At 44.5% G+C, this 27400-nt stretch overlaps 1 protein-coding gene across 3 annotated transcripts in view; it reads left to right on the top strand.

The window, feature by feature from the left end:
* Window positions 1–24619, top strand: part of PSD2 (pleckstrin and Sec7 domain containing 2) — a 55387-nt gene extending 30768 nt beyond the window's left edge. The window contains exons 8-15 of one of the 3 annotated variants that reach the window (XM_053397479.1): window positions 3173–3262; window positions 4186–4229; window positions 12398–12588; window positions 13573–13643; window positions 18010–18167; window positions 19428–19572; window positions 20717–20860; window positions 23000–24619. In XM_053397479.1, the coding sequence (XP_053253454.1) occupies window positions 3173–3262; window positions 4186–4229; window positions 12398–12588; window positions 13573–13643; window positions 18010–18167; window positions 19428–19572; window positions 20717–20860; window positions 23000–23221 (1065 nt within the window). In that variant the 3' untranslated portion in view covers window positions 23222–24619. Of the gene's footprint in view, window positions 1–3171; window positions 3263–4185; window positions 4230–12397; window positions 12589–13572; window positions 13644–16334; window positions 16401–16491; window positions 18168–19427; window positions 19573–20716; window positions 20861–22999 lie in introns of those variants that run through there. The other 2 variants (XR_008331653.1, XM_053397480.1) reach the window with 2 other exon arrangements.
* The last annotated feature ends 2781 nt before the right edge of the window (window positions 24620–27400 follow it).

Raw genomic sequence — 27400 nt, 5'->3', positions numbered from 1 at the left:
CCACATCCCAGAATTACAGAAGCCATCCCTGCTTCTGACTGGATCCTGGGATGTCCCGTTTTGGCTCCCACAAGAGCGCAGACCCAAAAGACAATCATCCCGATTGTCCTCTGCGATATGTTGGAGAGTATGTAGCCATGGAAGCCTCTTCCTTCAAGTCTCATCCATCTGGGATTGTGTAGGGCAAACTAAGATAAGCGTGTATAAGAGTATATTTTCAGAATAAATTGAGATATATGATGAAGACTCCTATTAGATTCCTTCAAAAATGTCACTTTCCTGTCAGGTCTAGTCTGGATTAACCTTCAATTGTTCACCTATTACTCAGTCCATGACTGATCTCAGACGCCGCTCCAAGACTGCCTAGGATCCGTGTAAAAGAGAGATACAAGTAATTTGTTTGCAAGCCTATTGGAGCCATCACCAACCCAAGACCTCATACAGCACTATCCTGATGTGAAATAGCATGAGAGGCAACTTGCTACATTCACATCCGACCCTTCCTTCCAAAGGAGCCAGGATAGACCCTTGTTGCATTCCACATGCCGGTATTGGTGTGTGGGTGTCGTGAGGCCCATGGAATAGAAGTGCTGAAAGAAAATGCTTACATGACTGGAAGAATTAGTTCTTTCTTAAAATTCAAATGAGTGAAGTGGCTAATGATATACTAGGCAAAGGCACATACCCAAGAAGTATTTATGTTTGTGATTTGCTTAATTACCGGTAGATAAATGTGCACCCAGCTGCTTTCTTCTGATTGCTGCATTGCTGATTGCTTAGAAAATAACACTGCAACTTACATTGATTCGGACAGTAGCACTCCTTCTTTTAGGTTGAAGTGCTGTAGCTCCATGGCAGACCACAAGCTTTGTTTGTCCAAGGTACAGTCCCTAACAACTACTGAGAAAGACACTTTTCTGCAGCTGTGGAAAGGAGCTGCCAGTCAGCATAGTGAGTTAGGTACGCCAGTTAAGCATGTTTAAAGTTATAAAGGTAAAGGTAAAGGACCCCTGACAGTTAAGTCCAGTTGCAGACGACTCTGGGGTTGCAGCGCTCATCTCGCTTTACAGGCCGTGGGAGCCGGCGTTTGTCCGCAGACAGTTTTTCTCGGCCATGTGCGCAACGCTTCTGGTGCAACGGAAACCCGAAACCAGAGCAGCGCACAGAAATGCCGTTTACCTTCCCACTGGAGTGGTACCTATTTATCTACTTGCACTTTGACATGCTTTCGAACTGCTGGGTTGGCAGGAGCAGGGACCGAGCAACGGGAGCTCACCCCATTGCGGGGATTCAAACCGCCAACCTTCTGATCAGCAAGCCCAAGAGGCTCTGTGGTTTAGACCACAGTGCCACCTGCGTCCCCTTATTTAAAGTTAAGCACATTTAAAGGGAACATTTACAAGAAAAGACGAACAGGCTCCAGTTAACCCAAACCCAGTTGCATGCTTGTCTCTGTTTTCTGTCTCTAAGGCCCACTTTTTACAAGCAGCAGAGGCCTTCTGACACATCTTTCCATGAATACACTCACTGCATGGAGGAGAGTGAGGGGGGATTGTACCATAGGAATGTATGAAAAGGACCTGGATGGCAAGGGGAACTGATTTCTCCACTGTTCCACTTCAGAAGTGAGCAAGGGGCTCAAGTAACAACATGCTTCCCCGCGCAACAATTTACCTGCAAATAGAAATGCCATGGAGAGCTGCTTCTTGGAACTTTCTTCTCTCTGACATGCCTGTTTCCTGTGTGCAGATTTTATTTTCTGTCTGTGGAGGAACATTCAGTCATGTAAATCTGCTACTCCAGTCAGAACTAAAATGGTTCAGTAGCCAAAGAGGTTTACCTGCTGCTTGTGAGAACCAGGCCTAAGTTACCACTGAGAAAGGAGGAGGAGAATTGGGCAGGAAATTAAATTTCAAAGTCCCAAATTCTTCTGTAGGTGAAATGGTGTGGTAAATACAGAAGTTCAGTGAAGATAAGTATTTGGAAGGCAGCATCTCAGAGCTGTAAACTCTCAATGGCTATGGTGACATTAATTTCTTCTTTCCTCTCTCCTCCTTTCTCTTTCTCTTCTGCTCCGGGATCCTCTTATTATTGCTCTTTAACCCTTTCTCAGGTGGTAAGTGCAGTCGTTACAATTTGCACTACATTTCTGCACATTTTGGGTACTTGGAATTGTAAAATATATGTGTTAATAAGGAAAGCAACACCTACCAAAGTGGCCCATAAACCTAAGTCCGTCTTTTCTTTCCCCCCTTCCAGCTTGGAAAGGGAGGAGCCGGGTGGGCGCAATGGGAGCAGCATGCACTATCATGCCCTCTCTTTCACAGCGGACCATAGTTTGGCTTACTGTGATGTGCAAACTGGGTCTGCAGGTCTCATGATTGTTCCCACGCCACTCTCAGCAACATCCACTTCTTTGAATCCAATGATTAGGAAGTATTGCATTTTAATAGGCTAATTTTTCATAATGATGCCCCTGCCCTAGCAAGAGGTGCGATATTAGTATTGTAGATAAATCGCACAACCTTGCTCAACCAAAAAGCTATGGGACCAGGGACCATGCAGGAGCAGCCATTGTGTCAGATGTGGCAAGGAGAGGAGAATCTGGCTTTGACAATCATTCATAATTCAGAACTGATAGGTTGAACCTGCGCAAGTCACCCTTGGACTCAGTATTTATTTGTTTGTTTGTTTGTTTGTTTGTTTGTTTGTTTTTATTCTGTTTTTCTTATCAGGTGCCCCACAATGCAACTCCAATGTCACACATTAACACACACATTTCAAACAGGTTTCCTGGAAAGAAAAAGCCAGTGAGATGACAATGGGGAAACAATTCCCCAGTTTCTCCCCCCCCCCTGCAAAAAAAGGGGGAAAAAGCCCTGCAGCAAGACTGGAGACCATAGCCCGGCCTGGGTGTCCACAGCAGAGGGCCTTATTCATTTCATTTCACATTCATAGGCAAACACTGATTACCTGGTTCAGTCAAAGCCTGGCAGTTTATGCAAGGAAAACATTCCATTTTCTTTCTTTGGCACTGCTCTACTTTGGGCTAGAAAGAAAGAGTACATTTGACATATGTTTACTTCATTTATCTCCATATGTATATATATATATTGCCTGTAGCATTAAAAACTTATGGGGGAAATAAAGTATCTGTTCTTCTGCATTGCAGAATATTGGGAAAAAGATGTCCTGCCAACAGTTTACAGCAAATCTGGACAGGCTGAATGATGGGAAGGATTTTGCAAAGGATCTGTTGAAGGTAATCCTAAATCTAGTAAAGGAAAGTGGGGGAGAAATAGGGTGTATTGTTATTGCAGGAAATTCCAAGTGTCTGTGGCTGAAGTTCCATTATGCTAAGGTGCTGAACATGCATGCAATAAGAATGAATGGGGGGTGGGGACTCTAGCCTCTGCTCCACTATCTATGCTGTGATTATTTCACATTCATTCTTAGAGATGCTCTTCTATATGTCATGATCAGAAAATAAATACATGTGGTTCCACCTCCTTGAGGCTGTTCCACTTCAGATTGCAGCTATGGGATGGCACAATTGAATGCCAAAACTCTCTGCCTTTGGAAAGCTAACATGAAAGGGGGAAAGATTAAAGCCCAGGCTTCTGCGTCTGATGCACTAATCGTCTTCAAAGATGAAGCGTTGCTTATATGAGAGAATTTGAACAGGCAGTTCCCTGGCCCTTCCAGATATTGCTGCACTCCAAATCCCATCATCCCTGACCACTAGCCATGCTGGCTGAGGCAGACAAGGCGGAAGGTAGCCCCAAAGCGGATGTAGCCCTAGGGCTGTGAAAGGTTCCCTTGTTCTGTGATGGGTCCTGTTTGCAGGAGTCTGGCTGGCCAGTGCGGGAAGAGGACTCTGGGCCAGCTGGGCCTTGGTCTAATCCAGCAGTGTTCTCCTTATACTATTACTTACAAGTTTTGCAAATGCCTACAGGTGTGACCAAGCCAAGAAGAAACAACAACTATTCCTTTATTGTTCAAATAATTTGATTAAAAATGAAGATGGACAAGCTCATTTCCTATGATCAGTCAGGGATAGAATATAGCTATGACAACATTTCACCATTATAGGCAGATTTAATAATGGTTGATATGGGCACCGTCCACAGATGGGAATCATTTTATGAGAACCTACTAAGAGCTGACTTTGTGTTCTTGTTGCAGGCACTGTATAACTCAATAAAAAATGAAAAGCTAGAATGGGCTATGTAAGTATGTTTTTAAGTGTTTTATAATATGCCTTTGTAAAAAGGATTAATGTATCTTAGAATTTGTCCAAGACAGAAAACAGTAATCAACATCTTGAATGGTACCAGGTAGACAGTAGAAGAGGTTGTCAGAGGCACTGCCACCTACAGGGAATGTATACTAGAGCAAAGAGCTCATCTTTGGAGCAGCTTCCTTTGCGCTCTGCTGAATGGGAAGAACAGGGGGGTTTGAAAAAGCAGGCAACTTTGGCAGGGGAGCTGAATCAGTGGGTTGAATCCAGTTTGCCTACAGCAGGACACCCTTGACTAAGGTTACCAGATTTTTTCAAAGGGACACTTTCTTTTTACAGAGAAAAAAAAAGTTACAGTCATACCTCAGGTTAAAGATGCTTCAGGTTGAGCGTTTTCAGGTTGCGTCCTGCGGTGACCCAGAAGTAACGGAACGGGTTACTTCCGGGTTTCGCCGCTCCCGCATGCGCAGACGCTCAAAATGACGTCACGCGCATGCGCAGAAGTGGCGAATTGCGACCTGCAGACGCGGGTTGCCTTCTGCTCAAGATGCGAACAGGGCTCTGGAACGGATCCCGTTCATGTCCAGAGGTATCATTGTATTTTTAAAAAAGTTATTTTTTAAAAAAAAATTAAGAAGTAATATCTTCTCTTCTGTGGTCTCCTCTGTTGCGCGGCCTTCCTCTGGGCCCCGGCCTGCTCTCTTGGAGCGCTGGCCACCGTGGAGTAGGCTTGGGTTGGACCTGGGCTCGGCCATGTGTCCTTGCCCTCCTGGTGCTCTCCTACCTCTCCTCTTCAGTGGTGGTGGCAGCGACGCAGCAAGGTCGGGGCTCCCCTCTTTTTTCTCCTTCCTCCTTCTCTCTCTTCCGTTTCCTCTCCTCCTTCTCCCTGCATCAGCTCCGGGGTTTTCCTGGCCCTGGAGCACCGCCTGGCAGTTGACAGGCGGCTGGGTGCTCTTGGGCCTGGCTCAATTTGGGTTGCCGGGGGGGGGAGAGTCAGTGGTTCCCCCAGTTGGCACACTGGGTGTCCCTTTCCCCCCTCGACAGAGGCAGTGGCAGTCTCAGCAGCCCGGAGCCAGCCTGGTAGCGCAGTTGGCTCTGGCTGGCTTCAGGAGCTGCTCACTGCCATGGCGCCCGCCATTTTGCCTCGCCGGAAGTCCCCGTATGATGTGTCTTGTGCCATTGAACCAATCATGCAACATTCATTCCCTATTAATAAATCTACAACACTTAAAATATAAATCCAGGGACATTAAATGAAATCTAGGGACGGATTTTGTCCGGGGACAGATTTGTAAATCCAGTGACTGTCCCTGGGAAATGGGGATGTCTGCTAACCCTACCCTTGACCATTTGTGACACGAGGAGCTTCAGGGCAAAGAGGAAGTTGGCTAAATTGGAGTCCCTTCTGTGAGTGGAAGGAGCCTTTCCATTTGCAGAACTGACACCCTGGATCCAGCCCCTTTTATTTTGGGCCACATAAATCCACCCAACATGTCGGCTGTTAGCACAATGCAGATGCAAGGAGCTGTATTTTTTTTTAATTCACTCACATACAATATCATTTTAACCTGCTCTGATCTGCTATTATATTTAGTTGCTTATTGCTTCATTTGTTGACATTTTTAATGATTTCATGTCCCATTGGTCTTTCTGCAACGTGTTGCTGCTTGCTCTACACCAGCTGTTTTGGGTTCTGCATCCTCTTTACATCTCCCCACTAAAATCAGTTCACACTGTATTGTGCAGAAATTAAAGGGAGCATCTGAAGAAGCAGCTCATCTTATTTCTGAAACATTGCCGTGCAAGCCTGCCTATCACTTGCACAAGGGTAGCCAATGCGACGCCCTTCAGAGGTTGTGGACTACAACTCCCATGATCCTTGACCATTGACCATGCTGACTGGGGCTGATGGAGATTGGAGTCCAAAATATCTGAAGGGCACCATGTTAGCACCCCTGCACTAGCAGAACTGAGTTTTTTTGGGGGGGAGGATTTGCTAGCAATTTCCTCCCTGCACTCCTATTGAGCTTTTCAGCTATGTTTTAAATGACATTATCTCCAAGGACCATCCAAAGTGTCCTGCAGAGAGTCTACACTATGGGTACCACCATCTTACATCACATGTAACTCTGTATAGTGGTACCTCGGGTTACATATGCTTCAGGTTACATACGCTTCAGGTTACAGACTCCGCAAACCCAGAAATATTACCTCGGGTTAAGAACTTTGCTTCAGGGTGAGAACAGAAATCGTGCAGTGGTGGCACAGCACTAGCGGGAGGCCCCATTAGCTAAAGTGGTGCTTCAGGTTAAGAACAGTTTCAGGTTAAGAACGGACCTCCAGAACGAATTAAGTTCTTAACCCGAGGTACCACTGTACAGAATGAAGAGTCACAGGCCTACAAGCACGTAAGATAGTGGCTTCCATCGTGTGAGCATTCTAGGGAACAACGTGAATCTCCCTCAGGTTGTCCTTCTGCTATGGCAGCTGCTCTTGATGCAGTGCTGCAAAGGCAAGCAGTGTGGTTTTCTCCTGTATGCAAACTGCTGATCCCTCCAGGACAGCATCCTTTATAAGCACTCTTCTGGAGGTCTTTGCTGAGGACAAAAGTCAAATGGAGTATTTGGGAAACGTTTGCACAAAACTTGTTTTGAGTGATCTGAATACAATTTACTTAATCATTCTCCCTCAACCAAAATGAGTATTTCAAAATAAAAATAAAATTCCTGACTCTTCAGTTCACATTCTCTGTTTGATTAGATTTAAATGCAAGGGTGAATTAATAGAGTCAGGCATGTAGAATGTATTTTTAAAACCTTAAAAGCCCATTTAAGAGCTGGATTTCCCCCTCCTCTCCAGCAATGCAATACATGGGATTGCACCTTCCCTGCCTCAGAATCATTTCTATGCTGTGGGATGATTTGCTTCACAGGCTGGCTATAGCTGCCCTCCCCCACATGACACTATCACCACTTGAACCCCGTTCTGTAGATGTACTGCAAAAATCAGGCAAATGCTGGGGAGAGAAGTCTTGCTGCAGGAATTTCAGCTTTGCATGCTGGGAACAAAAAGCAGGAGATGGGGGTTATTGTTTATGTTTGAGATGGGGGGGGCAGAGAAAGGGGAGCAAATAATGAACAACATGTTGAAGAAATGCAGGTTGTTGGAACAATCTTGCTTGGTCACTATCCCACCCGCCACCCCCACCCCTGCCACCTCATTTTAAAGGACTACTTGAGTACAGTTGTGGAGAAGGATACTGTAAAGTGTTTTTTATTTCCTTCTGAAAGTGCCAAATATCGTGAAGATATGGCACTCACATTGTTTTGGAGGGGGAAGCACTGCATGTCATATTTAGTTAGATGACATTATCTAATCGGCTGGTTGTAACAGCCACTCAAACGGCAGCAGGGACATTTGCCATAGGAAGAAAATGGGTCAATCAGCAATCTGACTAGAAAAAAAGTCATCTATATATAGCCTTAGTATTACATCACAGGGATTTGTGTGCGGCTTTTACATAATGATCTTTTAAGGCAAAATCAAGTTCTAGTCGTTTTAATAGCACCGAAAGCAGGCCTGCACAATTTAGGACTAGGGTTGCCAATTCTTAAAATGAAACTATTGCGACAGATATGTGGGGCCAGCAGTTGAGGGAATTTAGCACAACAACCTGAATTCACCAACTGTAAAAAAAGAAACAGCAGCTGGCAGGGTGCATGGCTTTGCTCCTTGGTTTTTATGAGGCTGTCCCAAATTTCCGAACAAACTGGGCCACACCCCAACCCAATTGGCAGCATCCTTATTTCTGACCCATCAAATGAACAACCATCCACCAGCCAGGTATGGCAGCCCACCAGGAGTTTAATAAACACATTATTGCCTGTGACTGTAAAATGGGGTATATGATCATTCTCCTTGCCAGCCTAATAGATGGCTCGGTAGGTCACAACAATTTGTACAGGTTGCGTCTAAAAAAAGCTTAAATTTGCTTGTTGCCTGGTTTTCTGAGGAAATACATGCCCAGCTGATGACATTTTTCAGGAAGGTTTTGCAGGTTTTTGTAGTTTCAAGTATTCAGAGCACTTGAGAAAGGTGTTGTGTTTTTTTGGTGGGATCATCAAAATATAGTCTTTTGCTAAAGTCAGTTTTACTTCAGAGAGAGAGAGTGGCTCTATACATCTCACTGAAACATTAATTTAAAAGATCCACTGGAGGGAGCTAGCTGTCTATCTCCATTTGGCTGTGTGTGAAACACTAGCATTTGGGGGAAGTGTTATATAAGTGAGTTCAAAGAAAGTGCATCTGAGCATCTGGTTAAATAAATAAATGCAGGAAGGAAGGAAGGAAGGAAGGAAGGAAGGAAGGAAGGAAGGAAGGAAGGAAGGAAGAGGAGAAACACCATTCAAACATATCCAAGGCAGGTGATGAACTCATTAGCCTTGAAAGACAGGTATATGATTTCCAGAACTGACACCCTATGGTGTAAACTGATGATAAAATAGGACACTATCTAGGACATTTCAACATATAAGCAGAGAGATTTCCCAGCAGATGGGAGAGCTACCTTCATGCTCTGGTTATCTCTCTGCTGTCAGATATGCTTTTCTGCCAGATAGTACACAATATGTGCATTAGCCATAAGATATACTTCTGTTGCAGCGCTTTCTCTTGAGGAGGCTGCTGCTGTTTATCTCAGCAGCGAAGGAGCACAGACATGGAAGAGGCCAGCAAACCCTCCTCCACACAACCTTACTGTTCCTGAATCTTTGTAGAACTCGAGTGTGAATGCACTCCCCACTTGTCCAAGTGATAAAAAGTTGCAGAGAGGAATTGAGTCAGACTGAGCACTACATTTTTAAATAGAGATGTACAAGCCCCCTCCAACTTACCTTGAAAATTAATTGGGATTTTTCAAAATCTTTCCTGTTTGCTTTATAATCCTTGTTAGATTTCAGTTTTGTTTTTAGTTTTGGATAGAAATACTCAAAATTACTCTCCCTTTCCCACCAGTCCCTCTGTCCCAAGGGCAAAAAACCCCCTCCCTCTCACGGTAGGGGTGGGGGAGGGGAGGATTAAAGAATGATAATAATAATAAAATAATAATAATAGTAATAATAATAATAATAATAATAATGTTTTACAAAGCATTTCTTTATCTGACAAGACACCTGGAATGAGCTTCGATTGTTTTGCTCATCCTTTTAATTGAAACCCAAGTGAAACCCATGTTTGTCTAAAGAGTAATCTTTTGATGGCTAAATATTTTCATTATTAGAATAGAATAGAATAGAATAGAATAGAATAGAATAGAATAGAATCATAGAGTTGGAAGAGACGACAAGGGCCATCGAGTCCAACCCCCTGCCAAGCAGGAAACACCATCAGAGCACTCCTGACATATGGTTGTCAAGCCTCTGCTTAAAGACCTCCAAAGAAGGAGACTCCACCACACTCCTTGGCAGCAAATTCCACTGTCGAACAGCTCTTACTGTCAGGAAGTTCTTCCTAATGTTAAGGTGGAATCTTCTTTCTTGTAGTTTGGATCCATTGCTCCGTGTCCGCTTCTCTGGAGCAGCAGAAAACAACCTTTCTCCCTCCTCTATGTCACATCCTTTTATATATTTGAACATGGCTATCATATCACCCCTTAACCTCCTCTTCTCCAGGCTAAACATGCCCAGCTCCCTTAGCCGTTCCTCATAAGGCATCGTTTCCAGGCCTTTGACCATTTTGGTTGCCCTCCTCTGGACACGTTCCAGTTTGTCAGTGTCCTTCTTGAATTGTGGTGCCCAGAACTGGACACAGTACTCCAGGTGAGGTCTGACCAGAGCAGAATACAGTGGCACTATTACTTCCCTTGATCTAGATGCTATACTCCTATTGATGCAGCCCAGAATTGCATTGGCTTTTTTAGCTGCCGCGTCACACTGTTGGCTCATGTCAAGTTTGTGGTCAACCAAGACTCCTAGATCCTTTTCACATGTACTGCTCTCAAGCCAGGTGTCACCCATCTTGTATTTGTGCCTCTCATTTTTTTTGCCCAAGTGCAATACTTTACATTTCTCCCTGTTAAAATTCATCTTGTTTGTTTTGGCCCAGTTCTCCAATCTGTCAAGGTCGTTTTGAAGTGTGATCCTGTCCTCTGGGGTGTTAGCCACCCCTCCCAGTTTGGTGTCATCTGCAAATTTGATCAGGATGCCCTTGAGTCCATCATCCAAGTCGTTGATAAATATGTTGAATAAGACCGGGCCCAAGACAGAACCCTGTGGCACCCCACTAGTCACTCTTCTCCAGGACGAAGAGGAACCATTATTATTATTATTATTATTATTATTATTATTATTATTATTATTACTACTACAGTTTGGTCTCCCTAGTGATTCCTGTCACATTGGCTCAACAAGAAAGGTGAAATTTGATAGAAAGCACAGTTTCACTGAGAGATAGCTACTCTGAATACAACCCCCTGGTCATGTCCACACTGACATAGTGAGGGCTTACCAAGGGCTGCTTTCTGAGGATGTGCCCAGAAAAGCAAAAACCCACCACCATGGACCAGACTCTTGCCTCAAGGGACCCACGGAGATGGTTGGCTTTTGCCCCCTAGCAGTGCTTTTTCTGGAGGGATGCAGGTGGTGCTGTGGGTTAAACCACAGAGCCTAGGACTTGCCGATCGGAAGGTCGGCGGTGTGAATCCCCGTGACGGGGTGAGCTCCTGTTGTTCGGTCCCAGCTCCTGCCAACCTAGCAGTTTGAAAGCACATCAAAGTGCAAGTAGATAAATAGGTACCGCTCCGGCGGAAAGGTAAACGGCGTTTCCGTGCGCTGCTCTGGTTCACCAGAAGTGGCTTAGTCATGCTGGCCACATGACCCAGAAGCTGTCTGCAGACAAACGACAGCTCCCTCAGCCTATAGAGCGAGATGAGCGCCGCAACCCCAGAGTCGGTCGCAACTGGACCTAATGGTCAGGGGTCCCTTTACCTTTACTAATACTTTTTCTGGGTGTAGTTTTGGATTGCAGCTGATGTGCAAACAGATGGAGAGCATTTGTCCTGTCTCGTAAGAGTCAGGAGTCATTTCCCAAGCTGTTGATGTTGTTGTTGTTAATTTCCTGCCCATGACTAGGATGCCCCAGCCACTCTGGGCAGCTTCCAACAAATTACAACAACAACAACAACAACAACTTATTTATACCCCGCCCATCTGGCTGGGTTTCCCCAGCTCCCAACAGAATATCAAAAATACCGTATTGGCCCAAATATAAGACGCACCCACAAATAAGCCACACCTTTAAAATTCAAGGCTTATTTGTGGGTGCGGCCCCCTCCTGGCACTCCTGCCCTGAACAGGGTGCGGGGGGTGGCTGGTGCTCGGTTCTGAGCACACTACGCGCCCGCCTCCCAACACTACTGCCTCCCTACACTCCTGGCACTATCACCCCAAGCTGGCACCTAGGGATGACTGGGAGCGGCAGGCAGGCTGTGCGCTGTTGCCCCGTGCTCCTGGGCTGCTTTGCTGATGTCCTACCCTCCTTTCCCCTTCCTTACAGTGGCTTGGGGGAGGGTTGGAGATGCGGGTGGGACGGGCGCCGTTGTCCCGTTCCCCCAACGGCCCTCGTGGACAGCTGTTTCAGCAGCAATACCGTAAGGTTGCGAATATAAGCCACACATTAACTTTTCACAATTGGAATTTGGGGGGAAAGTGTGGCTTATATTCAGGCCAATATGGTATGATAAAACACCAAACATTAAAAATTCTCTAAGCAGGGAACAACAGTAACACACCACGCTTCCCTCTCCACGGCTACCTTCAGATGCCTTCTAAATGTCAGGTAGTTGTTATTATTCCTCGACTTCTGATAGGAGGGTGTTCCGCAGGGTCCTCTGCCTGGTTCCCTGTAACCTCACTTCTCACAATGAGGGAACCGCCAGAAGGCCATCGGAGCTGGACTTCAGTGTCCGGGCTGAATGATGGGGTGGAGACGCTCCTTTAGACATAAGTGATGACTTCAGAGCAATAGCCATTAATGCCAATATAGACTTCTCCAACCCCCTTCCAAACACACAGTGCTTCCTGCCCACCCATTTTCAAAGGGAAACCCCCCCACATCTCCGTCTTAGTTTGCTTAACTTCTCTATTTCGCTTTATTTCCAAGTGATGAAGATGAGCTCAGAAAGTCTTTGTCAGAACTGGTGGATGATAAATTTGGTGCCAGCACAAAGAAAATGGCAAGGATAGTTGATGGCAGCAATCCATTCCTGGATGTCCCCCAGGCCCAGAACGCTGTAACCTACAAGCATGGCATCCTCACTCGGAAAACCCATGCGGACATGGATGGGAAGAGAAGTACGTATAGAAGGGGGTCCAGCGACAAGGGCAAGAGATGCGCAGTAGAGTGGCAGAGACGCTTGTTGAAATGGTTGTGCTCAAGGAGAGAGTCTGGCTTATCACTGATGCATGCATGGGCTACAACAAGGAAGCATGCATCACCCTTCATATTTTCCAGGGTTGTTTTAGCTACTGGTGATAGCATGGGAGTCCCTTCTCCATGGCTTCTCCTTACACCACACTGGTAACTTTGGGATTTGTTTGTATGGTTCCTTGCAATGGAAATGCCTCTCTCTCTGGATGAGACAATGCTTAGGTGGAAGCAATTACTGGAATTCCTCAAAACCATTCCCACCAGTGTTCCTGGAGTAGCATGAAAAGAAACCATAGGAAAGTGACTCTCACACCATTGCTGGGTGTGAAATAAACAGGTCCTTGTGCACATAAACAGGCCACAAATGAACTAATGGGAAGAGCTTTGCCAAGGCTGATGATGGCAGTTTTCCTTAAAGTGCCTCATGTTTCTGCAGCGATTTGTGTGTCTGTGTGTGTGTTTTTTTTAAAAAATCATGATATTTCTTCAGCATTTTAGCATGGATTTTTACTTTAACCAATGTATTTTTATGCAGTTTGACATTTTTGCAAGCAATTTCTCCTAATATAATGCATTTCTATGTTATTTACACGATGTTTGCTTTTATACATACTTTTGCCTAATTTTCATTTTCCTCAATACTGGTGGTTGGGAGACCTGCACCACAAAAGTCAGCTAAGTGTGTTTTGGCTCTCGCGTTGTTTCAGAAAGTGCAAATATATTAAATTCCGTTTTAAATGTGAACTTGATTAAGTTTCTCTCCCATTTCTATTGATAATCACTGTATTGCCCCCCTCACCCCATCATAATTGCAGTCTTTTGTGGATTAGTTCAAAAATTCTATTTCTGTGGATCTGCTGTGATGTCTCGTATTAACGCTGTAATCAACAGAATTATATGTTTTTCAGCTCCCAGAGGAAGAAGAGGGTGGAAGAAGTTTTATGCTGTTCTTAAAGGAACCATCTTGTATTTGCAAAAGGTATGTTTAACACTCTGAGAGTTCTGTAAGATCCCACCAAGTTAACTCTCTACAGTGTGAGGATTTTCACTTAAAACAAACACCATAGATAATGAATTCAGCATATATCGGAGTAGACTGAGGGCCCCATCTAGTCCAGCATCCTGTTTCGCAAGATTATGAGCCAGATACTTGTGACAATAAAGGGTGGGTAATTACAGGTGGGCTGTGGCAAAAAACAAAGTGGGCACAGCTTGCTGTGAAGGGTTCCCCCACCTCGCTTCTGCTCATATTCCTGAGCTCTCTGATGCCTTCTGTTCCATTCCAAGAGAAAAAGTCTCCTTGGTGAAGGGGGAGAGAGGCCAGGTCGTGGGCAAGCCTCTGAGAAGATGGAGTAGCTTGCCAGGTCTGTCTTCCTTTCCAGAAGAAAGTTAAGCAAGTGACACTACCAGGCAGTAGCACTGGCAATATCTCTTGCCGTTGGGGATCCTGGGGAATTTGCATGCAGAGCGCCGCTCACTTCTCAAATGGAGGGGGCGGGCAGTAGGCCGTTCCATCTTTGATGGAGCCCCATGGCACTTGCTACCTTGACCCTATTTTCTAAGGTAAGCCTTTTTCCCTTTGTGGGGGGATGAGATAGCAGATGTCATAGGAAAATGGACCCTTCAAAAAGTGGGGGTTTTTTTGAAGTTTTTGTGCACTTAAAATGAAGAATTAAAGGACGCAGCTGATTTTCAGGGAGGGCACCAGGCTGATCACTCATCTTCAGCAGAGCAGCCATTATTTCTCTACTTCTTTGCTCTCTACCACTTCCTTCCAGCAACCCGGCGGTTGCTGCTGTTTGCAAGCCTGCTCAGCCGCCTGTATCCCCCTGCCTGAGTGCTGTGAGGTATATTTTCTGAAAGTTAGGCTGGAACCTTGCAAAACTGGTGCTTCAGCACTGAAGAGGGAATGCCCACATCCTTCAGAGAACTGAAAGTAATGTAAAGCAAAGCTCACCCCGATGGGGAGAGGCTGTTGTCATTCATGTGTGTTGTGCCTGGTTTAAAAGATTAGACATATGCTTTCAGTCTTAAGTGTCACAATATTTAATTTAAACTCCCATCACAGCAGAGGAGAGATGACTTTTAAAAGAGATTAAAGTAATCATTAGCAAAAAAGTTTTAATTGATTCAGGCATTTTGGGAAAACGACACTACTATTGATTCCTTCGGCACCATACAGTAGGTCCCCGTGAGACTTACACAATTATATTCCTCAGTTAGCAAATGCTGGCAAAATGCAACATTCCTGCAACAAAGTACTTCCTGAAGGAAAAATATCTGCCCTCCACACAACACGTCTAATTCCCATGAGTCATGTGATTTGGATGATGAGTCGGACATGCTTTGCATGGTACACACAAAGAAGATGACTGCTGCCATAGGTGTATGAGGCAGCCTCTCCCCCCCCCCCCCCCGTACAGTGCAAGTCAGCACATCATTCCCCCATCTCACAATGACTCAGAGGCTCTTGGGACCAGAGTTTTCAAAGTGCACACATGCAATTCACACTTCTTAGATGCTTCAAGCAGCTTTTATCTCTTTAAAGGATATTGGGGAGCAGGGGATAAAAGCACCACAGTTGTTGCTAATACACACACACACACACACTATTGCAGAAATGGGACAGAACAAATTTCACCGGAGGCATTAATAGGGAGACTATCCCCTGCTATCCCCCATTATCTCCAATTTGAGGGGGGGCTTTGGAGAGCCCAGGGGAGCGACTCTACAAGTTCACAGCTGGAAATGGAAACCCCAATATGTAAAATTATAGTCTGTACAATTTCACAACAGCACATTTATGAACAACCTGAAAACAAAGATAGCTGGAAAAAACTAACTGAACACTTTTCACATATGTGTTAAATATGTTTTACAAATACTACTGCAGATAAAAAGTAGATCCACTCTTTTCGAGGTTCGCATAAACATTAATCACTCATGGTAGATGGGATTTCTTTTAAAAACAGCCCAAATTGATATTACATTTATAGTTAATAAGAATTCTCTGCAGAAGCCAGCATACCTTATACCATATCTTAAGCTACATTATTAGCTATTGTAAATAATAATTATTAGAACATCGCAAAAACCATAACTCATATTTGATATTAACCCATCTTTCATTATATTTAATAATTTTTTTGCAATCTAATCAAGCTATTGTCTTGTCTTTCTTCTCCTTCCCAAAATCCAAGGAAATGTATCAACTTAGCCATTGCTGCAAAGTCGAACAGTTTACCAACCTATTCTTTAAGGTGGTGCTGATTATCTCTACGTTTTTGCAAGCATATAAAGGACTAAAATATAAGAGTCTAGTACTTTATTATTCTGCCCTACAGAATTTCATAGAATAGCTTAGAATCCTTATCAAATGATTTAAAAAATCCTCCATTATTTCTTTGACACCATTACACATTTCCACCATGTGGAAAACATCACTCATGATTGGGAAATGCTTTCAAATGTTTCTGCTTTAATTTTGCCTGGAGTCACGCTTTTCTCCCCATTTCTCAGAGATTACTGTGGAAGGGATCCTCTGGTTGGCCTTCAGAGAGGTCAGGTGTCAGTTTTCTCTAGCAATGCTTAACAACCATCTATTAATATGGCAGTGTGTATTTCTACAAGTAATTCCATACTCTGTGTGTGTACTACACTTTCTTTCCAGAAGCCTGGCAAAAACTTTGCAGTGGGAGTTCCTCTTAATGGCATAATGACAATTATTCATCTGATGGTTGGTTGGCTTTAATTGTTTTCTATTTAGCATAATTTCCTTGATCTATGTACTGAGTATTACAGATATATTTCTGTCATTCAATGCACAGATAAGACACCTCAAACTTTAGGCATGACCACAAAGACCTCAAGGACTTCTCTGAACTGACAACCTGTTTGATGAAATGTAAGTTATCAGCACATTGTACCTGAGAATCACCATATAAGTGGACTGTTTGTGTACATGAATATTGTAAGTGTATATGTATTTCAGAAAATGTATGGATGCCAGCTGGCTGTGTCATGTTTGATCTTTTCTATTATTCTTTCTGCCTTAGGTGTAACCACCAATAATAGGAGGACAAGAAATGTCTATGTGTCACCACCACCAGAAGCATCCCTTGCCATCCCTTGAGGCATACAGCATGTGCTGCCCACCTGCTGAAAGATGCCCAACACCACCCACATATCATTATGGATGTGTGGGCCCAGAAAAAGGCAGATTGAGAAGAACACTAGCATGATGAGGTCCATCTGCCAGGAGTTCACCAACTGCATCAAACAACCATACAAGAGTACAAGGCTATGTGGACTGGACTTCTGAATGTTAGTGGAGCTATGCATGATTGAGGACAGGAGCTGAGGGGTCTAAGGAAAACACCAGTTAACTTTTGTGGGGGAGAACCCATGTAAGAAACTGCCACAACCACCACAAGGGAAATGGCTGGCATTGACGAAGAGCCCATGCAGAGTGAGAGAGGGTCATGGATCAGTGCACCAGGGGTTGATGCAGAACCTCCTGGAGCGCCATGTATCAGGGCCAGGCGAGAGTCCCCTGGAACACGACAGAGGAGGAGAAGAGCAAGTGTGTGCGTGGACATAGGCACTGATGTCAATGGCACTAGGGGGTGTCAAACAGGAGAGCTGCGTCACAAAAGCTACTTCCATTTGTATAGAGCACAATTGTTCACTGGCCTGTAACAATAAAGTTTATTGAAGGAAAAAGATTTGTCCTGTGTGGTGCACATTTCTGTTAAGTCATACTCCTAACTCTTGGCTAACAAAGGATTTGTGTATTGCTGGCACTGATGCAACTGTCTGCTCATGTGTCGGGCAAAACGTTGATCATCGCGTCTACTAAATCCGCAGTACACAGCCACCCGTGTTTTCTCTCTGCAACACCTCATTGATTTTATATATAACAACATGGGTCCCGATCCCAGCGCACTTCACTTGCCTAAATACACCGCACACTTAAACACTACAACCTGTATCATGATTCATGTTTCTAATAATATGATGCAACTCAAGATGCAACATAGCACAAACTTTATTCTAGAGCAATAATTCACAGAGCAGTGCTAACAAACTCATGCCCCTCATGGTTCTTTGAATCAAAGCCACCGTTCCTTCTACCCTTTCCTGTGAGACTAATATTGCCAACTAGTGGGTGGCATTTGATTAATCTCTTCTGTCTTTTATTTTCTTCATTTGAGATGTGTATGTGTGTGTGTTTAAGGAGAAACTGGATAAACACCTGCCTGGAACAGTTTTGGAAAGCTAGTGAGTCCCTTCCAGCATGATTCTATCTGAGTTGCTATTATTGTTATCTCTCTTCTCCTTCACAGGATGAATACAAACCTGACAAAGATCTTTCTGAAGTAGATCTAAAGAATGCCATCCGCATTCACCATGCCTTAGCCACAAAAGCCTCTGATTATAGCAAAAAATCCAATGTGCTGAAGCTGAAGACTGCAGACTGGAGAGTGTTCCTCTTCCAAGCGCCGTAAGTGTTCCAACAGAACCCATGAGAGATTACTCTTGTCCTTTCACCTGGCCAAGTGCAGATTGCCCAGCCATTCTCCACATCATGGGGGACGTTACGAAAGTCCTCATCTCAAGGGGGCTTATTCATAAGTACCTTGTCTCATTGTGTTTATTATTAAAGGCAGAATTAGAAAACAGGACATCACTGCTTAGTTGGCATTATAGCTCCTTATTACCTGAAGGAACATGTCTCTGTTTTACTGCAGAAGCTAAGCAGGTATGGCCTTGTAAGCTTCTGGGGAAATTGTGTAAGGTACTGAGTTCTTTGGAATAATAAGATATGGGTGTGATCTATCTCTTTCTCTTCCTTTCTCAAATATGTGTCTCCCACCCCACCCTCCAATAGTGAAAGATCTGACCACCTCCAAATAAGCCCCCCCCCATGTACTATTGGCTGTGGAAGGGCTCTCTTGGTTTTGCCTCTGTATTCTAAGACCCATGGCCAACTATTTTGCATACAGCTATGGCAATTGCCTTCAGAAGACGCAAGCAGTCTATATCCCTATTCTGAGGCCTCCTGCAGATGTGGCTACTTAACTGGCACTAGCAACTGTCCACCAAGCATTCCACTAGCCACGTAAACCAAGAGATGATTGATTCTGGATGAAGGTTCTTGTCTGGTTTACATCTCTATGACATGGTTAGATGAAACGGGAGGGTTTAACCCCTTGGTGCAAAAACAGGGGTGACCGAGGGGAAAGCTTATGCCATTGTAAACATGTTAATCTTTAAGATACCACAAGACTTTTGTATGGCACCTTATTTCATGCCTTCCTTCTGGGGAGAAGGGGGGCCCCCATTTTGGAAACTGCACCTGGGCCTCCAACCCCCTTAATTTACCTTAAATTCACAAAGTGGATGCAGAGAAGACCCTCTTCCTGGTGGTCATGTAATGGATTCCCACAGGAAGTGGGATGACCAGAGAACCTCCTCTGCTACAATTAAAGTGGGTAGGCACTTTATATTGAATCAGGCATTCTTTCAGATAATCTGGTCCCAGACTGTTTGGATATCAAGTCATTAGCAAAGGCTTCAATACACACCCCGCAGTTCAGAAAGGCTGCTTAGTGGGAAGAGAAATGTATTGAGTCTCCCTTCACTTTTATCATATTGGCATGTGTGTTCTCCGTCTCTCTCCCGCCCCACTTCTGACACATCCTGCCTCTCCTACTCTTGTGTGTAATGGTCCTCTTCCTTCAACCCTGCCTGGTCTCCATAGAAGCAAAGGAGAAATGCTGTCCTGGATTCTGAGAATAAACTTGGTGGCTGCCATTTTTTCTGCCCCTGCATTTCCAGCTGCTATTTGCTCCATGAAAAAATTCTGCCGTCCTCTCTTGCCATCTTCAACAACCAAGCTCTGTCAGGTAAAAGGAAAAAGCCTGTGTATGTACATATATGGCAGAAAGTCATCCAACTGAGTGCTGAATGTATGCATAAGTCTTCATCTTGGCCCATTTTTTCTTAATTTCTTCACGACATTAGCACAGTCATTGAGGATCACACACACTAATAGTGGTAGAATGAAGCAAGATTGCAACTGGGATAAAACAAACTGCCTGGCCTCTGTCCTCACCCTTCCTGACCTGTCTGCCACATTTGTCCATCTTGTTAAAGGGAAGAGGCATGTGGTGTCATTCTTGCTTCCTCTCCAAGTCCTCCAAAACGGCTCCCCCACAAGAGGGAGACAGGATCTTCCCTTTCACCCTTAGAGTGATGCCCTTGTGGCAACTTTGACATTAGGGTCACCTTGCTAGTGGTGATAGACCACCCATTACATTCCACCATGTTTGTTTATGTTATTTCTTTATTTAAATATTCATTCTAAATCCATATCTAATATTTCCAAAAATATTTCTGCAGCATTAAGGTGGCATACAATCAACACAATTTAAAAATACAACACAACACAATCTAAAATGAGCAGAAGAAAGAATCCAGTTTGAGAGATCACCCAGAAACCAGCTAAGCCCATGGGCTTTGTTGAAATAAAAGTTCTTGCCTCACAGAGCAGGCCAGGTAGAACCCCTGGGGCAGGGACTTCCAGAGTCCAGAAAGCACTGCAGAGAGGTCCATCTGATATATACTCACTAACTGAACCCTTGCTGGTGGCAGGATATAGAAAAGCCTGATGACCTGGGTGGGCGGGCAGCCTCCGCTACAATGATCCCAACCCATTCAGGGCTTCAAAGGTAACAACAGTCACTTTGAATTGTGCTGGAAACGGACATATGAAGTCAATGTAACGATGTGGTCACATGATTAACTCAGTAGCACAATAAAAAATTTCAGCTGGAGCAGTTTGCATCTGGTCATTCTTCAAAGGCAGTTCCATGTGAGAATCCAGTTGTAACTTTTTAACGAAGGCATGTGTGAGTCTGGCCGGGTCTGTTCCAACTATATGTCTCCAGAAAAAGTGCAAAGTCTGAATTCTGGTAAATCCCTTTGTATTTGTATACATGCTTATTTCTGAAGAACTTGACTCAGTCTCTCTTCCTCCTCGCCTTCCAGGAGGAGCAGCTGCAGTCTCATGAGAATAAAATGAGGCAAGTTGCAGATGAGTTGACGGAGCATAAACTACACCCGGTAGTGAAAGGCCTCAAGTCCAAAGAGGCTGAAGAATATCGCCTGAAAGAGCATTACTTAATATTTGAGGTGAGGCTTTCCAGGTGACAAATGATCTGTGGGACGAAGATAGGGTAAACCTGGAGAGAATGCCTGGGGAAGCATGGGTGGTGTTATGTACTGAGTTGAATAGGATCCAAAAGGCAGCAGTCTGATTGGTCCTAGAACAATAGGATTCAGAATGCAGCAGTCTGATTGGTCCTAGAACAATGCAGCAGTATGATTGGTTGGCAGGAACTACCCAATCATGCTCCAGATAGAAGTGAATCCACAACCTGGTTGGCTTACAGTAGAATTCCGGAATTAGCCAATCATGTGCAGCCCATTGTGTAAATAATGTATATAAAGCAGATACTTTGAGGGGACTTTCATTCATTCCTCCTCACCACTATGAGCTGAATAAAGAGCATGAAATCACTTTGCGACTCTGAGTATATTTCAGGTGGGCTCATAATCTCTTTCTGGCTTTTAGGGAGCAGTCCAGCCAGATAGCAGGAGGAAGAACTGGAGGCAAATGAGTCACCAGTTCCAGTGTCCTGCAGGGCTCATGACACCAGGGCTGAAGTAGAATTGCAGTGTCACATATACATTCCTAGGGACTTTCCATCATTCTACCCACTGGAAACAATGGGTGAGAAATGCACCCTGTCAGCTTGCATAGTCTCCCCGCTGGTTTGGGGGCATGTTGAAGGACTAGATAGGTCCCTGCCACACCCTTGTCAGGCTCTACAAATGTCTGAGCTCCAGCATCATTGAAGCAATGGGAACAGAAGGTTTTGCAGTGGTGGTGGTGGGGAACCCACTTGGGCCAGATCTTCCTCTCTAATGTCTGACTTCCTCTTTCCGCCCTCAGATGGGGCATGAGCAATACCTGATGGTGCCTGGGATGTTCTCCCGGGGAACATATTTTTGTAGGGCCCTAAACATGGTTTCCTAGAAATGAAGCACACGAAGCAAACCTCTAAGCATCTCTCTCTCTCTCTCTCTCTCTCTCTCTCTCTCTCTCTCTCTCTCTCTCTCTCAGGGCTTACAATATCTTCCCAGCAGTCAAAAGACTCGGTTCCCTGTGTAATTATCCTGATTAGACTTAATTGCACATCTCCCAAGTAGCTTTATACCTGTAAAACACTATAAATAAGGTTCTTTGTTTATATGAGTATAGGATGTTTAGGAAGGTCCTCAAACTGTTGGGATAAACAAAGTTATTATCCACCTGAAGTGAGGCATTTAGGCCATAGCACCCATGTGATTTCTGCACAATGCATGAGCTCAAGGTGTTATCCATTCTCAGTAGGTCTTCTGCTGAAGTTGTATTTTATTGGGTTTTCTGAACTTCTGCTGTTCTTTGTTTTTGGCTTGTCCGAAAGAGGTACACCTTCTCTGTCCTCACAGAATTCATTGGCCAGGAGCCCAAGTGCATGTAATGATGCTTGAGGAATTAAGTATTTGTGTATTCCAAGATGAAGGGATCTGATCCACCCTTCCTGGACTAATCCTGGCATGGATCCAGACTTAGCTCCCCTTCAAAAGCTCAGTTCAAAAATGTACCAAAATGTATTTCAAAATGCATATTTTGATAGAAAATATGCACATAAGAGTAAGTCCACTTCTAAAGTACACTAATGGAAGCTCAAGCTGGAAGCCATTTTCCCCATCACTAGTCCTTCCATACCATCAAAGAAGCTAGCATGCTGCTCCTGCTGCTGCATGTGTTGGAAAACGCACTGCAATTCCTCCTGCGCGTGATGGGACATGCTGTGTCCTTGCTCTCAGGGAGTTGCTGTGGCAGAAACCAGGGCTGGTAGGTGTAAAAAGGAAGAAGAAAGGGGAACAGGGAAGAGAGAGAACTCTTAAACAACCTCCTAATTACTTAACTTTCTTTTTTTAAAAAAAGAAAGAATTAAATTTATGTGGATTTTGAAAGAAGTTTCCCAAAAATTATTCAGATAAATGTGGGATGGAGCAGATTTGTATGGCAATTCATGTGATGTAATGAACCAGATTGGGGTCCTGTAGTCGCTCCCTTACTGACGGCTTACCCGTCCTTGCAGCAAACACGTCCTCCCGGTCACAAAGAGGAATCCCCAGCACTTGTCTCCCTATCTATTGTTCTGGTCATTCCTGACTTTCTCTCTCAGGCTTTTTGGTCTGTTTCATTGTCCTTCACAGAAAAGCCGCTATGAGACGTACATCAATCTTCTGTGTGCGAAGATAAAGGCCGGGACAGATGATCTGGAAAAAATAGAAGCCAACCTCTTCACAATGGAAGCTGAAGACATTTCCTTGAGGAAGACTTACTCCAGCCCTTCCATTAGCCAAGGGCAGTTGCCTGTGGTAAACAGCAAAGCAGAGAAAGACATGACAGACCAGAACACGTCAGGTAACCAATAGGTTAAAGTAACCAGAAAGTGGTATCTTGTCCTCCTCAACTGAAACTTATGAGCACAATTGTTTCTTGGGTGTGCATTAAGTACATAATGCAAATACTACAGCAGAAAGAATTCAAAGAAGCTTCTCTTTTGGTGCTTAAGTATTCCAGGATCATAGACTGTCTGCACTGGTTATCACTGTCGACATTTCCCTTTACTGTGCATGCAATAAATGGACAAGTTTTCCATACGAGGATTGGGATGTTCTTTTGCCAGCTGTGTTTCCTTGTAAACAGCTGGATTTTCCACTGAGCAACTGCTGCAGTGCTGTAGCAACATGGAGACACGACCAAATCTGTTCCTTTAACTACTTTAACTACTACCAGTGGTGCTGCCGTGCCACAGTCCTTACAATCTACAAGTCAAGAAATACTAGGACAGCAGATAAACAGAATCAATGGGCAGCATTTCTACAGGTAACTGGGTGAACAGTGTACATGTAAAATCAAATGCTATCACCAGAACTCAATGAGTGGCCCATGTATTGCAATAACTACATTATCTGCTCTACTGCCAAAATGTACGTACAGTTTTAAAACTTGGTGTCAAGTATATAACCTTGTAAAGGTAAGAGTGCCCAAAGCACGGACAGGAAGAAAATAACTTTGCTATACAGGGATCTTAGCAGTGCTAAGTAACGTTTTGAACATTTAGTAGCTTAATGGACCTTTCTTTTTCTCTTCTGTAGCTGAATCCCGGCTGGCTGTGCTGCAGTGCAGGCTCTGCTGCTGCCGCGCACTCAGCCACCGTAAATAGGGAATTCACTCCTGCTTCTTCTCCTGTGCCCCCTTCCCTTCTGCTTCTGCTTCATGGGCATCAAGGCAACTGCAAGCTAGGCGACATGCGTGGGGAGGGTGGGGGACCGAGCTGCTCATCACAGATAGCTGTACATATTCCATTTTGCTGTAAGCATAAATATACTCGCTGAATGGGATGTTGTGCTTCTGTTCCTTTCTTGCTGTGGTAGAAGTGACTCCGCTGCGTTTTCAAGGCCTTCAGCACTTTATTTACTGATTGACTCATTTTCATCTTCTTTTCTAGACATGCTCACAGTTAATCAAGTTCCAGTTTTAAAGGATCTTGTGGCTGCTAATTACAGTAATTTACAGTTTCTATTTTTGCAGCTTTTTAAGATGAAGATAATAAAGAGATTTGTTTGGATTCTCACAGCTTTTGAGAATTTATAAATTATTTAGTTTCCATGTTTCGTACCACTGGGGAAGCCACCATCCTGTTTTGCCACCCCCTTTTTAAATCTCTTTGTTTTTGTACAGTTTGATAGTTTTATTTGAAATGATGAACTACGAATCATGTACAAATGATGATGAACCTGTTAATAAAATGGATTAATCCAAAGCTCTACCTGGTCTTCTTTCTGATGACTTTCAACAACTCAGCAGAAACAATACCCACACATATAGAGAGATTTTCCACAGTGGAGGAAACTGCACATTTATTTCTTTTGGGTGGGCTGAGAAACCCCAGCCCAGAAAGAGTCACCTGGATCGTTCCTTTCCGTTTAGCCTGCAAAGAGATGCAGATTGTTGAAACAGTTTTCCGGGTATTTCATCTCCACTTCAGAGTTTAGAAAGAACAACAGTCTGGTGCAAGTTACAAATATGTACAAGAACACTATCATATACCCTCCTCCCATAGCAGGTAATATTACTATTATTACTTAGGGTTAGGGTTGGGAAGACCCTCCAACTTTAGTTTTCTTACCCAAATTCTCAGGCTCCCAAGACAGCACAAACTCAGATTCCATCTGGTTATGACCTTGACCACTGAATTCCCACTTTCCCCTGACTACCATCACATGCATGTTCACATTTCTTCCTTCTTAGATTCTTTAGTATGGTTGTTGTTGTTTAGTCGTTTAGTCGTGTCCAACTCTTTGTGACCCCATGGACCAGAGCATGCCAGGCACTCCTGTCCTCCACTGCCTCCCGCAGTTTGGTGGTGGTTGTAGTAGTAGTAGTTGTAATTATTATTATTATTATTATTAATAATAATAATAATACCCCGCCACTCTGGGCGGCTTCCAACAAAATATTAAAATACAGTAATGCATCAAACATCAAAAGCTTCCCTAAACAGGGCTGCCTTCAGATGTCTTCTAAAAGTCTGGTAGTTGTTGTTCTCTTTGACATCTGGTGGGAGGGCGTTCCACAGGGCGGGTGCCACCACCGAGAAGGCCCTCTGCCTGGTTCCCTGCAACCTCGCAGTGAGGGAACCGCCAGAAGGCCCTCGGAGCTGGACCTCAGCATCCGGGCAAAACGATGGGGGTGGAGACGCTCCTTCAGGTATACTGGGCCGAGGCCATTTAGGGCTTTAAAGGTCAGCACCAACGCTTTGAATTGTGCTTGGAAACGTACTGGGAGCCAGTGTAGGTCTTTCAAGACTGGTGTTATGTGGTCTCGGCAGCTGCTCTCAGTCACCAGTCTAGCTGCCACATTCTGGATTAGTTGTAGTTTCTGGGTCACCTTCAAAGGTAGCCCCACATAGAGCGCATTGCAGTAGTCCAAGCGAGAGATAATCAGAGCATGCACCACTCTGGTGAGACAGTCCATGGGCAGATAGGGTAAACAGCTGCCCTGGACACAGACTTGACCTGCGCCTCCATGGACAGCTGCGAGTCCAAAATGCACCCACTTTTCCTACCCTCTCTTCCATCCTGGGAAAAAGGTGTGCTTTCTTGGTCTTGGCTAGCTGCAGGGCCCTGGAAAGTCATCTTACTGCAAGCCCTTTTCCCCAGACTTCCTGGCACCAAGGAAACTGGAGCTCCTTACACACCCAGCTAGGCACCCACAAGTGTACACCTGCTGAGCCAGTGGGACAAGCCAATTACATTGCTCCCCCAGAGCACCCAAAGGGGAAAAACCCACAATTGCAGGAACAAACAATTATCTGGGCATCTCACACATCATGTCAGAGATGTGGAAAGAGATAGAATGAAAATGTCTGTTAGCCATTTAGGGGCTGTCTGGCTGAAGCTACAACCATGTGCAAGTTTGCCCAAGAACTCTGCTAAGGTATTCACCCCCTTCCCTTCCCTTTGTTCTGACAGAGGCACTAGGCTTCCTGAGAAATGTGAGGATGGAGGGAGAGTGGCAGAGGAAAAACAAGGAGGGGGGGAATTAACTGAATTGCCCACCCCCTTATTGTTCATGAGACTTGGTGAGCTGTTAGTTATGTTCTCTCTATAAAAGGCAACTGCCATATCTAATGTGACTCCAACAAACTCAGAATGGATGATGAGGATGAAAAGCTGGGACTATCCAGGCCTTCCTCCCACAATGGCTAATGTGACAAGTAAGACCAACAACAACAAAACTTGGCAAACATTCATAAACTGCCCCCCCAACCAGGAAATACCGTATTTTTCTGTGTATAAGATGTGCCCATGTGTAAGACAACCTCTATTTTTTGAGTCCCAAATTAGGAAATAAATATTTTGAACACTAAGCAGAACAACTTTGATATTTTATTAAATATTCAAAACACCTGTATATTTAGTACCGTATATTTAAACATCAAACAGTGAGGCAAGCTGTGTAATGGGGGCTGCCCCTGTCAGCTCAGGGTAACTCCACACTAGCTGCAGATCCATCTCTCCCGCCTGTGTGTTGCACTTTTGTCTCAGTATTTACGGTATGTACCGTATTTATTCCACGAGCATATGCAAACGCTGATTGAGGAGCTGTGACTGCCAGAGCTGCCTGAGTGAGTGCGCTTGGGGAATGGGGGGGTCTGGGTAGCCAGGGGGCGGCTGAGGGAACCGGGTGGAAGGAACAATGTCCGGAGCGGGGGCTGCTGGGAGGGGAGTACCAGACCAGGGTTTGTTGTGAGGCCAATAGTGAGGGGAGGCTGGGGAGGGGGGGAGAATATGGATGATGGTATGTATTTATTTATTTGTTTATATATTTAATTGCAACATTCCGTGTATAAGACGACCCCCAATTTTAAACTTAAAAAATTTGGGGGGAAATATTTTCTTATACACAGAAAAATATGGTAGCTTACATATTGTTTTTTAAAGGTACCCCTGACCGTTAGGTCCAGTTGTGGCCGACTCTGGGGTTGTGGCGCTCATCTCGCTTTATTGACCGAGGGAGCTGGCGTACAGCTTCCGGGTCATGTG

This window comes from Podarcis raffonei, chromosome 7 (genome assembly GCF_027172205.1).
Source record: "Podarcis raffonei isolate rPodRaf1 chromosome 7, rPodRaf1.pri, whole genome shotgun sequence".
NCBI lineage: Eukaryota > Metazoa > Chordata > Lepidosauria > Squamata > Lacertidae > Podarcis > Podarcis raffonei.
Note: the sequence above shows the minus strand (reverse complement) of the source record. Positions and strands in the feature narration are given on the sequence as shown.